The sequence below is a fragment of the Anas acuta genome, chromosome 16, assembly GCF_963932015.1.
Source record: "Anas acuta chromosome 16, bAnaAcu1.1, whole genome shotgun sequence".
NCBI lineage: Eukaryota > Metazoa > Chordata > Aves > Anseriformes > Anatidae > Anas > Anas acuta.
The window spans coordinates 6,532,946-6,548,493 of NC_088994.1; the positions used below are offsets into that span (position 1 = coordinate 6,532,946).

The window sequence follows — 15,548 nt, forward strand, 5'->3', positions numbered from 1 at the left end:
TCTTTGAGGCATATTTTGGGAAGAGATTACATGATATTGCCTTGCCCCTTAGGCCACTGCACGAGGTGGGACAGTTCCCCAGGCTGGGTGCACACAGCTTGCAACGCTTTCCTATAGTTGTTCCTGCATTTTAAAACTGACACCATAAAAATTAATGTATTGGGCTGCTGAATCACGGAGGTGTCATTCAGGGAAGATAACGTACACAGAAACGTGTGCAGTGCTCTGCTTGGATCCATCCTTCAGGAGTCTTCTAAGATCTGCACTGCCCCAGTCGTGCTCAGTCATGCACAAGGCACGTGGCCAGTGGCAATGCAAGCCCAGCTGTCTTCTAACAAACCTTTTAGAAATAACTGACCCCATAATTGAAAGTTAAGCACTTCCTCTCCGAGTCTTTTGATTCAGCTGTCGTGCGTGTAATTCCATGAATATTAAGCTGTGCCTGTAAGGGTTAGAGTTAGGTAACAATTGTCTTATGGAGGAGATAGCCCAGCAGCTCACAGCATGGGGGTAGAGGAAGATCTGTGATGAGCGTGGAATTAAAGAGGGGAGCTTCTGGAAGGATCTGAATGGAGCATGTCCTTGTGGGCCAATGACTGCCAAGTGTTATGTGGAAGGTGAGACTCCAAGGATGGCAGAGGGCAGACTAGTGAGTTACAGGACAGGATGGGGAAGGACCGGAGCAAGCTGCACAAGTGTGCAGTTAGAAGTCCTGTCTTTAAAATGCAGAGTTTCAGCCTAATACAAAACTTGGGGTGGTTAAACACAGCGTGAGCCTGGGAGGGAGCAAAAACCAACAGCATCCATCCTGAAACTCCTGCTGGTCCTGCACATGCTCCTCTATGAACTTCAGTTATCGCTCTGTTAATATGGTTGCTGTGCAAAACTACTTCCTTGGACAGAACCAAGAGTAAATGAGAAGTCTGGGTTTTAGGATGTCCTCTGTGACTGTGCAACTGGTGTGAAATGGTTGGGAATCATTTCATTGACTGTCAAGTGCCTCTCACTATCTTACTGCTAAGCAGACAGCTCGCAATGAACAGGTTAAGGGGACTACTGATCACTCTGCCATTTTTAATAGCTTTTGATTTTTACCAGCAGTTGGAGGGGAGGGAGCTGCTTTGCAGGGAAATACTGGAGAATTGTCCCCTGTCTAAAGGGTTGTCTTTGCTGTGATGTGACAAGACAGAGTCCTTGGAGGAAGATGTAAAGCACAGCAGGTGAGCAGAGGCAGTGGCTGGTAGGCTCTGAGATGCTCTGCCCTGCTAATGAGAATCCCAATAGCCATACATTTTGCGTTTGGCAATGAAATGTGAGTGAAAATAGCTGGTACTCCACTAGAAATTAGACACAACTTACAAGGCACCAAGAATGTGGGATTTTCCAGTGGTTTCTACCTGTATGGGGAGTTCTTACAGCATTTGATACAAACCTCTTGCTAAAACTGAAACTGAATCATTTAGAAAAATTTCTTGGATTAATAGAATTGCACTTAAATCTTGAGAAATTCCGTTCTGTACTTCCAGTCATCAGCTTTTAGATGCAGGAGATGTTCTGTATCTTTTTTAGCTCTTAAAAAGATTGAGCTGTGTGTTAGCAGAAATCCAAGCCGTTGTTGCTGGAGAAGCTTGGGTTTGTACCTGTGGGATGCATTGTGCAGCCTGTGAAGCATCCCCTGACTGCTCGCTGAGAAGTTTGGTGTTGCGTCACGCATTGTACGCAGTTTTAGAGCATTGTCTGGTTGCATCCATAGCAGATCATTTTTAATGTCTGTCTGTGGTATTTTCACCATTTCATCTCCTGCCTGGTACTAAAACAAGCTTTTTAAAATAAAACCTACGTCAACAAGGCAGAAAAACTTCCGAAAAAATGTTTCCTGTATCCAGACTTTGAAGGAAGTATCTACGCTGTCAAGATAAATCCCAGAAACACCTAAAATAGATTATCTTAATTTCATATGGCAGAAGTGTGTGGACTGGGATGTGGAACTTCCTAATTTTGCTTCTTGCTTTCTTCCATTCCCACTCACAAGATGACACTCCTGTATCTTAATCACTTGTAGCTGTAGTGTACTGGGAGAGCCTTCATGTGCCTCATCAGGGTCTTCTCAAAGATCTTTCACCCTCCAAGAAAGTGCAAAGCCCATAAAACAAAACTCAGAGTATAAATCCACATCGTTATCAAGCAATCACTACCCAGCAAAGTGTTTTCTTTTGTTCCTTTTCTCAACCCTTTATTTCCTGATCCCCCAAAGAAAACCCTACACGCACTCATTAAATATAAATGTCAGTAGTTAAAAAAATACAATGAAACAAATCTGATGTGGCAATAGGTTTCTGATCTCTGGGTGACGAGCATTTCAAACAGGGAGGCCATGTAAAATAATGAAATAATGGTCCCTTTGAAGCCAAGGCGTGCAAGAGATTGGTTTCGAAGTGTTCCCAGTAACGAGTGGCTTTCTGCTGGGTGTCTTGGGCTTTGCGTGGAGCGTGGCTGGCGCCGTGCAGAACTGGCTGTGACAGAGAAAGGGAGCAAAGAGGCTCCTCTCGCAGTGCTGATCCCTGCTGTCAGTGTGACAGGCATCTGAGCTGCAGGAAAAAATCCTCTGTCAGATTGCATATTCCCTTCGTTTACAAAATCTCCTGTGATCACAGCTTGAGATGAACAGAAGCAGGGAACATACGGGATTTATAGACCTGATCTTCACTGGCATCTTCTGAGTTTTGTGGTTTTGCTAGGAAAAACAGATCCAAGGCATTTGCTTGTGGTGAATGAAAATAAATTTCAGCTCTGGCATCTCACACACCTCCTGACTGATTTACTACGTGATCCCGAGCTGCGAGGAGCTGTGTGCATCTGGGGCACGAAGAGGCAGAGAGATCTGACTTGGGGTTTCAGCGCCCCTGTTCCCCTGGTGTGGATGCTTCAGTTTTCCTCCCCCTCTTGAGTGCAGTTGACCTCCATTAGCTTTCTAACGCGATCCCTTCTAGCAGCAAAAATTTCTGCTTTTTCAGTTAATGGCGTACTGGTGTACATTTAATGGTGTAAATTACAAATTACAAAATCACAAATGGTGTACATTTAATGGTGTCAATTTGACTTCCGAGTATTTTTGTCACCTATTGATTAATGCAGCTTTTTATCTCATTCCCCTTGCTGAAAGCTTGATCTCTTATCTGCGAGCACCGAAGGAAAGGCTCCAGCTCTGGGAAAAAGTGGCTTCAGATTTTTACCATAATGCTGAAATCCCAGCAGAGAAACATCGAGGCTCACGTGCTCATGCCCTGTAACACCATACAACAGCTCTCTAGCAGCGAGCACAAAACACTCTAAGGCAGCTGAAAACTTGTCCTTTGCTGGGGTGCCTCCTGTTCCTGAAACTCTCCCTCCACAGCCAGCCAGTCCTTGGCATGCGTTAGTCTGCACGTGAGCCCGTTTTTCCATTAGTCCCATGCTACGTCAAAGGAGACACGGGCCGTGTAACGTAGGCTTTGTCCCTTTGTGCTTTTAGATTTAGGTAAAATCACAGCTTCCTTTTATTTTACGCTTCAGTGGTGCTGCAGCAGTTAGCGAGGAGGCAAGCGGAGCTCTGCTTGCGGCAGGCTCTGCTGCTTGCTAGTAGCAGCTTCTCAGCCACGAGCTAATTACAGCTGAGAAAATGAGAGAGGAGAAATAAGAGACGCTTCAGATAAAGCATCCTTCCCAGCTTGTGATTTTGAAGCAGAAATGGAAGAGGGCCTGGGAAGGGATTATTAACGTACATAAATGGCACCTGAAGAATTCAGTGTTGAATTACAGCGAAGCTGTTGCAGTTTGGAGAAGGAAGCCATGAGCAGCACATCTGCTGCTCTCTGGGAGCACTTTCCACTCTCGCCTTTCCCGAGTGGTCGCAGCCAAAGCAGCTGCTGCCAGGTGCCCGCTCTGCCTCCCGCTCCTGCCTTCCTGCGGGCATCCTCGCCGGGCACCGCAGCTGTGCTTGCAGGCAGAGGGTCGCTTCTGGTAGGTTTATCGCCTTGTGCACGTCAGCCTCAAAGCCCTGAGGCCTTCCAATGGCCTTGTTCACGCTAAAATTCGAGGCAGCACGCTAGCAAAAAGGCCGCAGTGCGCTAGGAGACGTGCTGCTGCTCATCTGCCCTTGGTCTGAACTACGCCAGTGCCATGGGGGGGCCCCGGGTGATGCAACCCCTGGTTCTGCCTGCACCATGGTGGGGTTATGGCATCCTACTCGCTTGTATTTTACGTTCAAAATGCCACATGGAGGAGGTTGTCAGCGTTAAGCACTGCCAGAGGTGCGGAACTCGGAGCGCTGTTCAGTTGTCGTGGCCGGGGTGCCGAGGAAGGCCTGGTGCTGTCGGCGAGGCTGGGCATTTCTAACACAGCGTGGGAACAAGCGTGTTGTCACCAGCCGTGCAGTGAAATTCCCTGTCTTCTGGGGGTTTTGCTGTCCCACTTCAGTGACTCGCAGCTGGTTTGTCGGCAGGAAGGTACAGCACAGGATCCGCAGTGCTCTGAGACAGGATAAAAAATATCTGGGTGCCTGTGGTATCGAGCCCTTTTTATTCGCTTGTTCTGTTTGTTTGCTTTTAAAGAAAAGTGAGTTTTTCCTCCAATTTTGAATTGGCTAGGAAGACAGACTTCGGATCTTTAAATTGTTCCCAATCCCTCCTAATAATAGCTTTGAGGATGTCTGGAAATAGCTTTCTGATGGAAGGCTGAAGCCTCTTCTTTAGGGTAAGGCTGGCATCCTGTTGCCTCCTCTTTTCTTTTGAGATTAGCGTGGTGGTTAAATTGTGTTCCCCTGGAGGCTCGCATAAGTGTCTTAGCTAACTGAAAGACCAAAGCTGCTCAGCTTGCTGGCTGCAGTTGGTATGTGACAAACTTGCTTTGCTTTTGGAGAAAAATAACATTTCTTTTAGGATTGTTGGTTGATGACTTTGTTGTCAGTGTGTTCCCAAACAAGCTTTATCGAGAGACGCAGATTTCAGGCTCTCTCAGGGACAAGTAGCACATGCCTTCGTCTCTTCGTGTCACCTGGGGGATTTCTTCCAGCCTCGTACCAGGGCCCCAGGTCTGGCCACCAAGGCCGTTGTTTTGAAAACGAAGCTGCGGAGTGAAACCGGAGACCGACTTATCTTGGGTTATCTGAGCCCGTGTTGCTTCAGTGAGAAATCTGCTTCAGTGCTTGCTGCAAAGCAAAGAGGAAGGATGGTCTTGTGATTTATTTAAGGGGAAAAAAAAAAAGAGGATGGACTGAATCAGGAATCCAGCCTTCTAGCTTCTGACCCCAGCGATGATAAATGTTAGCTTCAGACTGCACACTGCTTTTCAGTGGTGGCCGTGATGGTGGCCTCTGAACAGGGACATCATTCAGGTTTCTACTGAAGCCACCAAAAGTTTTTAGCACTTTTTTCTTCCAGCAGTAGCGTGTAAGCATTCGGCAAACGTAAAGACTGTCGCTGCTTTTCTAGGCCGATTGGATTTTCTGCCTCTGTCAGTTTTAGCTTTGCAGGTGTAGATTGCCATCTATTAATCTGCTCTTAGTCACGTTTTGTGTACTTCCTGGGCTCTACTCAGCACACTGAAAGCTTGCTTGTGCTTTTGGCTGCCAGTGAGAATGAGTATGGTGCTTCTGAAAACTTACCTTTAAAAAAAAAATCTTTCTATTCCAAATTCCCAATGCAACAGGCACAGTCATGAGCTGTACCCTAGAGAGCTAACCCCATTGATGGCAGTGGGTACTGTGCTTTGGAGATGCAAACTGTTGACGGAGTAGAACATGTTGTTGCGAGTAGAATTTAAATACCAAATAAGAACAATAAAGTGTCAGAAAGGAGATATAAGCAGACTTACAGAAAGCAAGATGGATCTAAGCCCTGTGTTTCGTTGTTTTTGTTTTTCCTCTCTATGATGGTACACGTTTGTAATTGAAATACTTTAATCTTTGGTGAGCGAGGTGCCTGTCTTGCATACAGATAACAGAACAAGGCGTCAGGTCAGGATTTCCAGACTTTTGAGTTTAAAAAAGATTGCTAACACCCAGGGGGTTTGTGCTTTTGGTTGCTCGGTGAATCTAGTTGAAGCAAAGGAAGAACGAAATGGGCATCTGGAGTCTGAGCTACCGATGAATAAACAGGATAAAGAAACTGGCACGCCTAATCTGAGCAAGACTAGCAGGCATCTCCTGGGTTTCTGAGGTTCAGTGTCGGGATGTTCTGTATGTACTTGCATGTCTTGATCACACCGTGTACATAACACGATCTGCTGGGTAAGAATAGTCTGCAGTTGTTAAACCTTCACTCACAGCCAACATGTGGTGCTGTGCGTCTGTCTGCAAGAATTTCTAGACTGCCAGTGGCCTTTTAATGTTTAGGCATTTCGCTTTGGTTTTATATGTAGTGTAAGGAGAAGTTGCTAGAGAGTTAAAAACGAAACTGGTTTCTCTTCCTACTGATCTCTTTTGATGCAACACAGTATATGAAGGTACTGATTTCCTCTAGAGATTAATTTTCTTACTTTATCCACTTGGGTTTGGAAGGCCAGCGTGTATTTATTGGAGTATGCGCTACCCTAAGCTTGAATAATTGAAACCTCTCGTAGGTTCAGGGCCATTTGTGCTGGTGTTACGTGAGGTTCTGAACCTCGCTGGACTTTACACTGCGGCTGGGTGTGGGTTGACGTGTCTGTGACTGGTTGCCTTCCTCTTAGTCACACGCAAGCATTAAGGGAGCTGGTTAACATGCTGCTTGCTTTCCGTAGGCATCAAACATCCAAGCCTCCTGCAGTCTGTTTTTTTATAGAAACAAGACTCGAAGCCTATGTCTTTGTTAAACCTCCCCCTGGCATTCCAGGCTTGCTGTTTTCCAGGGCTGTATTCTCCCAGGTTGGTTTGGGCTTCGCTTCAGTGTTGAAATAACCAAAATAAGGAAGCTGCCTGCTTCTGGTACAGCTTTGCATTAAATTGCGTCTTCTGAAGGAGAAGCAGAGTGTCCCAGAGGGGGATGTCTCAGGGATGGAGCTTGCAAGTGTGAGGAGGAGCGTGAACTGCCAGCGTGAGGAAGGCAGCTTGCTTGGTGCCTAACCATGCCCAGCAGCAGAGAGCCCAATTTCCACTGTGCCTGTGGCTTGCTTGAGCCCGCCGTGATGCCGGAGTGCACCCAGCCATACATACGGGTGTGTGTTGGAGGCACATCATGTATGGGTGTGTATTTGAGGCACGTTGAATTGACAGGCTCGTTGTTTGGCTTCTGCAGCAATGCGACTAAGCCATGTGCTCAGTCCTTACAGTTTGTACCGTGAGTATGGTGAGAGCATTTCTTCGTTTTCTGGCTCCAAGCTGTCATTCCACAAGAAACTCATTTTCAGTTGTAAGCAGGGATGTTTCCTAGCTTGCTTTCTGGTTGATGGGGAAAGTTGGAAAATGTGCTCTGAATTTACCCAAACGTCTCTGAAATCAGAAAGGGATGAAACTGGATTTAAAAAGTACCTTTTTTTTTTTTCCTTTGGGGGTATCGAAAAAGATACCTTTCTGACTTGGGGCATTAGGCAAGCAGTGCTGTAATGTCAGGCTGAGCTCTAGCAGAGCTCCTCTGGTGGGTGCCCGTCCCCATCCCGGCCTGCAGTGATTCTGGGAGCACCAGAAACAGCTCCGAGTGAGGACTGCGGCGTTATTGCTGCCTTTTCTGTTTGACTTTGCATAAACACAAGGACACCGCATATCCTGTTCGCTCTGGTTTTCCCATCTGTTTGAGAACAGTGGAGATCAGCGATTTTCTCTTGGTTCCAGAGATGAGGGCTGTTAAACTTGTTGTTGGAACAAAAGCTCACATGGGCATTGACAGGATGGACAGCTCGATTGCAGTGACCTTTTCTGTGGATGTAAAGAAGAAAAGCAGAGATGGTGGGAATTCAACCTGAAGCGTTGTACTACTTCAAGCGGAGCAGTTGTGGATTTCGTTGGCAGTCCAGGCTGACGGGGGTTTCCTGGTGGGAAGTGGTGGCTGTGGTTTTGTGGTGCGTTCCTCTTCCTCCTGAGGAAAATGGAAGACGTGTAGCAGGAGGCTGGTTTGGATTGTCCTGTCCAGGCTATCACTTATGTTTTGGGGTTGGTAGTGATGTGGGCTCTCTTTTTACCATTGGGGGTTCAGTGTATTGGTTACGTTGCTTCGAGTGTCCCCAAATGTACACTCTTGTCTTGCAGTGAGCACAAAGATTCCTCGGAAAAGAAACACAAAGACAAGGAGAAAACCAAACACAAAGATGGCAGCTCAGAGAAACACAAAGACAAACACAAAGATAAAGACAAGGAGAAGAGAAAGGAAGAGAAGGTAGGTGTCTCCTGTGGGACAGATGAGAGGATGGTTTTGATTTATACTGCTGTATGGTGAAAAGTCAGTGGGGTGCAGGTGGCTTACACCTCAGAGTTTTTATGAACCTGCAGAGAGGTATCCCAACACTGATGACTAGAGAGATGTGTTTTGTGGAGTGCTAGATGAGAAGATACAAGGGCTTTATCTGCAGGTATTGGAAATGGAAACAGTTCCTCAGTGGAGCTGCGTCTGCTTGTTTTACATTTTTCCATGTTAGTATTTTTCACTTTGCCAAACTTAAATTCAGAGACAAGGAAGGAAAAAAAACTGTTAATCTCATTCCTTCTGTATGAGGATAAACAGACAAGCACTGAATGTTGGACTGATTACACACTTCAGTTCCTTCCATAGCTGGGAGTCAAGGGCCAGAAAATACTGGATCAACTAGTACTTACAGAAAATGTTGGCTCTTTGGTGCATCATGTTGTTCTCAGGACTGCAGGGGATAAAGGTGCCCTTTGGTTCCTTCAGCAAATTAAGTATCCTGCCTGTGATATATGTTGGAAAAACAAGGTGCTCTGGGCAGTGCTAATCAGCTCCTGCTTCTCTTGTTTTTCAGATGAAATCATCTTCTGGCGATATAAAGATAAAGAAGGAAAAGGAAAATGGTTTCTCCAGGTAAGAAATAAGGTCTATGATCTGAAAAAAGTAGCATTTTTGGCTTTTTAGTTGCTCGGTTTTGACTATTGTCACATGGTCTTGGGGAAAAAATTGTGAATTCTTTTGACCCCTTCAGATGATATATCCTTCCCATCTAAGGGAACTGGTAATTGATCCACTGACTTAGTAACTAGAGATGGAGCTGTTGAACACCTGGTGTCTGCCTGCACATGCTGGCTTTGTCCAAGTATCAAATAGTTGATTTCTGCTGAGAACAGATTGAACCATGGAAAAATTGATAGCTGGACTAGAAAGCATCTCTGTTGTAGCTGTAAAAATGGGTACTTGAATCCTGAGAGTAGTCTTTTGGAGATGGGACCTTGTAAAGGCAGTCCAGGTTGCCTTTGAGTGTCTTTCATGTAAGTGACAAGAGGCTAAAGCCTTTCCAGGTAAGGGAAATGGTTATGTAAAATGAGGTGCCTTCAGAAAAATTCTAACATCTGCTGAATTCCTCCTACTTATAGAGCTTCCTGGACTTAGGTGTTGGATCAGTCATCACTGAGTAACTTTATTAAAATCCTGAAGTGGGTAATTGTTAGAAAAATGTTTTTTCTTAATATTTGACCAGCTAATATCTGCCACTTAACCAGTGACATTTTTAAGGTAGTGCATCTGGTCCACTGACATACTGGAGATGTATCTGGTGTGATAGGTGTGTCTGTGTGTCCATATCTGTTTTCAGGACGTGTTTTCAATCATATCCAGTTCTGAGTCCACTTAGAAAACCAATAATTAAAAAAAAAATCTTCTTGTCTCACCATGTTCTGTGGATGCAGAGAGTTTGGGAGAAGGCATCTGTCTAGCCGGTGCCTGTTAGTGATTCTTTCCACATTTTGAATGTGCCCTCATCCGTTTCATTTTCTTACTCCTGTTTAAAAATGCAGACTCTGTAGTTATGCTTGGCACAGGAAAGAGGCGCCCTCTCCAGGCCTTTTGGAGGATACTCTGGAAATAAAGCAATGATGTTTAGGTGTTTCATGGTGGAGGAGACTATTTTTATAATGCTTTCTAACCTCTACCATTTGGCAGAATTTCATGCATGTGTTAGCCTTGTCAGGGACATTGGATGTTCTCACGTCAAAGTAACTGGGCCCTCTTTTGGTCTGAGTGTTTTCTGTGTTAAAAAAAAAAAAAAAAAGCCTGGAGGAATCATCACTATTGTGCCTTCTTGAAGGCCAAGATCTGGCTCAGGGCAATTATTCTTATTCTCCTGCTGAAATGTTCTTTTACAAGTTCAGATGGTTTTGATTTTCTTCTTTAAGACTTGGTAGGATGAGCAATATTACAACCTCGGGAACAATGCAAGTCAAGGTTCAGCTTGCTCATACAGCTCCTTTCTTTTAATATTTTCATGCTTTATTTCCCACTATTGCAAAACATTGGGAAATGTTTCAGTATTAAAATAGATAAAATTCCTAACAGCTTAATAAACAGTACTACTAGGTTTCTGCCTGGAAGAGAAAATAAATGGGACAAATCTCTTTTACCATAGATGTTTTGCAACTGTCTGCGTGCTGCAGACTCGTGTCTTAGTTGATCATACGTGATGCCACAGAAATGGCTTCTTACAGTAGCACGGCTCTGTTTGCTCTGAGTTGCATCTGCCAGCACTGCAGTGGCTTTACAGCTGTGAAAGAGCAAACTGTCTTGTTCTGCTTCATGGGCGCATTACCAGCTAAAATAAGACTCCAGAATGTCTCTTGCTGTCTGTGATCTACAAAGCAAAATGCTGCTTTTTTTTCTCCCGCTCCACCCAATCGCAGAACGCGTGTGTTGACTTGGAAACTGAGTCAATTTGATACAGAAATTTCGGATTGAATATGAATAGGAAAGCCCAAGATGGCACTGTTACTTTTTGTACCTGAGTAGAGTAGCACTAAGTGCTTCAAAATGTAATTTTGGACTCTTTGTGATGTCTTTTTATTTATGAAGATAAGTGAAATGCTTCTGTGAAATCGAGAAATAATGAGCCTGTTTAAAGAGAGAGTCTCTCTACCCACTCATACTGTATTTTTCTGCTATTACTGGTGTCTGGGGGACATTATGGCTGAAAGCGTTGAGCCTAATTTAATATTTGTGGTTTGAGAGGAACAGGATTGTTTGCTTCCCGCAGTTTGGATAGTGAAAATAGACTAATCAATTTACCTTTGCCAGATCTTTGTTTCCTTCTCTGCTTTTCATATGCCTCAATATTTAGTTGGCAAAACATTCAGGAGAATAGCTTTCAAGTCTCTACTTACTTGACGATCTTTTAGTTTTATCAGGCTCGGTAAGGATATTGAGCTGAAACTACATAACGTCCCTATGTGACTACACACATGCATGGATTTCAGTTTTGTTTTAGAAGTGCTACAGTTGCTTTTACTCAGAACCTCAAAGAAACAATGAAATCCAAGCTGTTTGTTGAAATCGATCCTGGCGTTGCTTGAGAAATAGCAAATGTGTAGATGCTGAAAGGCTTTTTCCTTGTGCTCTCTGTGGAAGTTCGGAGAACAATGCACCTCAGGTGTTTGGGGTCTGAGGAAGACAACCCAGACCAGAACTGGAAGGATGTGTCTTTTTTGCAGATGATCATTTCTTAAACTGAGTTGGTACTGGTTGCTATGAATCTTGCTGTTTGAAGTTTAGAACCACCTTTATTTTTTTTTGTAGTCCGCCACGTATTAAAGATGAACCAGATGATGATGGATTTTATGCTTCTCCTAAAGAGGATTCCAAACCACTGAAGAGACCTCGAGAAGATGATGAGTAAGTGGCCTGGGTACTGGTGACTTGAATGCTTGCCTTTAGTTTTAAAAGCAGAACACTAAGGGAGCAGGTAGGAGATCAGATACTCAGCATGTGCTGGTTCAGATGTGGGACTGAAGATCTGAGACCAGTTGCCTTATTCTGTGAGAAGCTCCATGAGCAGGGCAAGGGTAGTATTTGTGCTGTCTATGGAAAAATACCATTATCTGCTTCTGCAGAGAGTGTTGGAAATTACTGCAGTGTTAGTAAATAATAATAATAAAGAGAAAAATACGCAGAAGGTAAATGGAGAAAAGACAGTGATGAAGACTGTAAAGCCTAAACCTGAACAAGTGAGGTATTAATGCTAGCTAAGTGGCTGCAGTGGCTTCTGTTGGATGAGGGAACAACTGCTCAAGAGGAAGAAAATGCAGACAGCCTATTCAGGGTAGGGAGGAGGTTTGCATGCGCTGCTTGACATGATTCCCTTTTAAAAAGTTCTAAATACGTTGTGGGTTATGCTGAGGGTTTGTCTAAATCGAAAGAAAAATACACATGATGTTTGATATATAGTAGCCCACCCAGTAAAATAAAAGTGCTGCTCCATCGTGCTGTGATCTGTCACCATCCATGTACGTCCAACTTTCAGATGGTGTGACCTCGTTAGAGGTCTCGAGTTAAAGGGCTGGAGGAGTTTAACCATAGCAGCATTCTGTTCCTATGTGGTAGTTCTCAGTTTCCAAGAGAGACGGGTGTGACATCTTTTCTTTTGTGTAATCATTTGCTGCCTTCTGTTAAGTTTTCATGACCTCCCATCTTGTGCCTGCAATGGAAAGATTAAGAATTTGCCAGCAGTCAATTTTGCTATTGTTCAAACTAGTGGGGGATGCAAAAATTGGGCCTTGTGGGCAGATCCCAAACTGATGACTAGAAGAGGGGCAGCGGGTTGGAGGGGAACATGCCACTAAGCTTTTGCTGATTTATCCCATCCCATGCAATCACTGGGTGGCTGCTAATGCTCTTGAATGGGTTCTTCCTCAAGGAAGATTTGTGCTTCAGCAGTCTGAAAGTTCTGGACAATTATTTGCAGCAACAGCCCGTGTTTGTTTGTTTTCTGTAGGCTGTTCTCCTGGATAGGGATTATTCAGCCTTCTGAAAGAGCAGGGCACAAAATTATGTTCTTTAGAGATTAAATATGCCAGTAATACTATGAACTTGCACACAAGTTTTGTATGTGTATGCTTTTATTTTTATACGCAAAAGTTGATTATTTTCATCAGCTAGTCTCTGTTCTTACAGTGCTGAGTACAAACCCAAGAAAATCAAAACAGAAGACATAAAGAAAGCAAAGAAAAGGAAACAAGAGGATGAAGAGGTAATGCAGAAGACAAGCTTATTTCTTGCAAGAAAAGCAAGACTGACAATTTGGTTGAATTATGTAGAGCAGGGACAATCTGATTCAAGGGAAAAAAGGCAGGGACCAGTCCTGGGACAAAGCTGCATGTGGTAGATCCACGCTGATTGTGCGAGTTAACTTGTCTGTGCCATAATGGATAAAGTCAGGAGAAGCTTCTCTCCTAGACATAAAACAAGAGATGGAGAAGATGCCTCTGGAATGTGAACTCACAGCCTGTTCTTGGCAGTTCAGTCTTTCTGTTAAGAAGCTTGTAGAGGGTAGAGGAGCCTTATTAACAGTATCTGGTAGTTGCACAAATGATGTAGCACAGTTCAGAAACAGAGGAGATGAAACCTAGATTAGCTGCTAGAAAGACACAGCTTTTAGATGAAGCCTAGGATGGAAATTAGGAAAGGGAGTTGGCATTGAGAGGTTAGCCATAAATTGAGACTAAAGGTCTGTGCTGCTGCATCTAGCAAAGCCACCCCTGTGAAGCACATGTTGCAGGCAGCCTCTGGTAGCATGGTTTATTCTCTAGTTTTTAATAGAAGTGTCTCTATAGTGAACGTATACCATACATTCCCAGAAGCCACCTTACAGTGCTACAGCTGTGCTTTGTAGCATTTGCCAGAGTAGATACAACTCATGCAGGCCCAGGAGGGTGTTCCTATAACTGAACAATCGTGTTACTGTGGGCCAGACTTGCTGCTTATCAGGTGAGGCACAATAACTGGCTTTGTGTGCTTAACATGCCCCACTGCTATAGCAAAATAATTTGGCTTAAAACTTTGAAGTGGGGCCAGCAGTAGACTTTGACTTAAGAAGATGGTCTAAGAGCACACTTAGGTATTTAGGCCTCGGTAATTCAGTTGTTTGTGGCCAAACTAATGCATCCCAAGAGATGGTTGTTTAGTTTTAAAGCACCTTTTCCTGGGAGAAGAGGAAGGAGTGGAATGTGGTAGCTTGTTCTAACAGCTTCTTACTCATTTTACAGGACAGCAAAGCAAAGAAAGCTAAGAGCAAAGATAAGAAAGTTCCTGAAGCAGACAAGAGAAAGAAGCCGAAAAAAGAAGAGGAGCAAAAATGGAAATGGTAACTATATATTGATGATTTCTGCTACCCTCTGCACCTGCACTTTCCCTGTTACCTCCCATGCTGACTGAGTAAGCACATCTGACTTTTTGTTGATTCATGAGGATTTGTTCTGAATAATTGGCTTACTTTTCTGATAAGCTTTAAATAAACTTCTCATTCAGGATGTTCATCCTCTCAAGTAGAAGTGAAAATCCCTTTTTTGCTCTACCAAAGACAAAAAATGTTTCTATCTGTAGAACATAGAGGCTACCCATAACGATTAGCTACTGATGTTCTTGTGCCCAGAACCTGGCCCACAAGGCTACAACATTGAGTGTCCACCCTGCTGTTTAAGTTGGATGTCAAGTGTGTGTCTCTCAAAACCGGTCCTGTCTCAGGCACAAGAGTAAAGGCTGGTCAAGTGGCCAGTTAAGCTTGGGCTATTTGGAAAATTAATTTTGAAAATAAGCTTTAAATGGAAAGTGCTTTCTTGCCCATAATCCTAAAGTAAAATCACTAACTGACATTGTTTTATTTGGCACTTAAATTTTTAGAGCCTTTTCTAATGGATCTGAACTTCATGGTTTGTTGTCCTACACTAGTGCTCTATGAGAAAGATGCTAGTTATTTTTTTAACTATCCACAGTAATATAACCTATTGTTAATGCTAGATTTGAGGAACTTGTGTGTTTTGAAGTTATTATTGTATGTTTTGAAGTTCAGACCTTAGTACTTCCCTGGATTTACTGTGTATGTGGTTTTCAAAAGCGTTTATGTTTTCTTCACTCCTGTAGTCTTCTGTAATGTGTTTTTATGACCTTTCAGAGCTGTTTCCATGAGCATTTTCTTTCCTTAGATCATTTGGCAGTTCTAAATAGATCTGTGGTGTCAGAGGATTGCAAAGGCATTCCCTTAAATCCTTTCAGGCTCAGTCTTTTACATGTGTACACATGCACATGCACACACCCTTATTGTCTCTATTATTGATTCACCTTTAAAAAAAAAAATCTTCTGCAGTGTTCATAGTCTGCATATTCCTTTGATTGCTACAGCTTCCTCAAATAGAAATCAGCACTTGAGTATTTTTTTGTACTTGTCTTCTTAGAAATTTCATTTTCAGGCCTTTCCCCGTAACTGTTCTGATTTTTTTTTCTTAGTGGTCTGCTTTTCCTCGGTCCCTCTGACAGCACATTTTCAATGTGCTTTGACATGGAAGGAACTTGAAGTGAGAGAAAGCCACTGAAGGTCTCTTTAAGCCTAATGATCTGTCTTTTTTGACTTTGTGTCAGCTCTCCTTGCTGGTTCTGTCTGACTTTACTATAACT

At 43.6% G+C, this 15,548-nt stretch overlaps 1 protein-coding gene across 1 annotated transcript in view; it reads left to right on the forward strand.

Annotated features, from left to right (window-relative positions):
* The window catches only part of TOP1 (DNA topoisomerase I), a 66,593-nt gene that overhangs the window by 32,656 nt on the left and 18,389 nt on the right, over positions 1-15,548 (forward strand). The window contains exons 4-8 of the mRNA XM_068700210.1: positions 8,198-8,324; positions 8,926-8,984; positions 11,679-11,774; positions 13,053-13,128; positions 14,144-14,241. Of these exons, the coding sequence (XP_068556311.1) occupies positions 8,198-8,324; positions 8,926-8,984; positions 11,679-11,774; positions 13,053-13,128; positions 14,144-14,241 (456 nt within the window). The remainder of the gene's footprint in view (positions 1-8,197; positions 8,325-8,925; positions 8,985-11,678; positions 11,775-13,052; positions 13,129-14,143; positions 14,242-15,548) is intronic.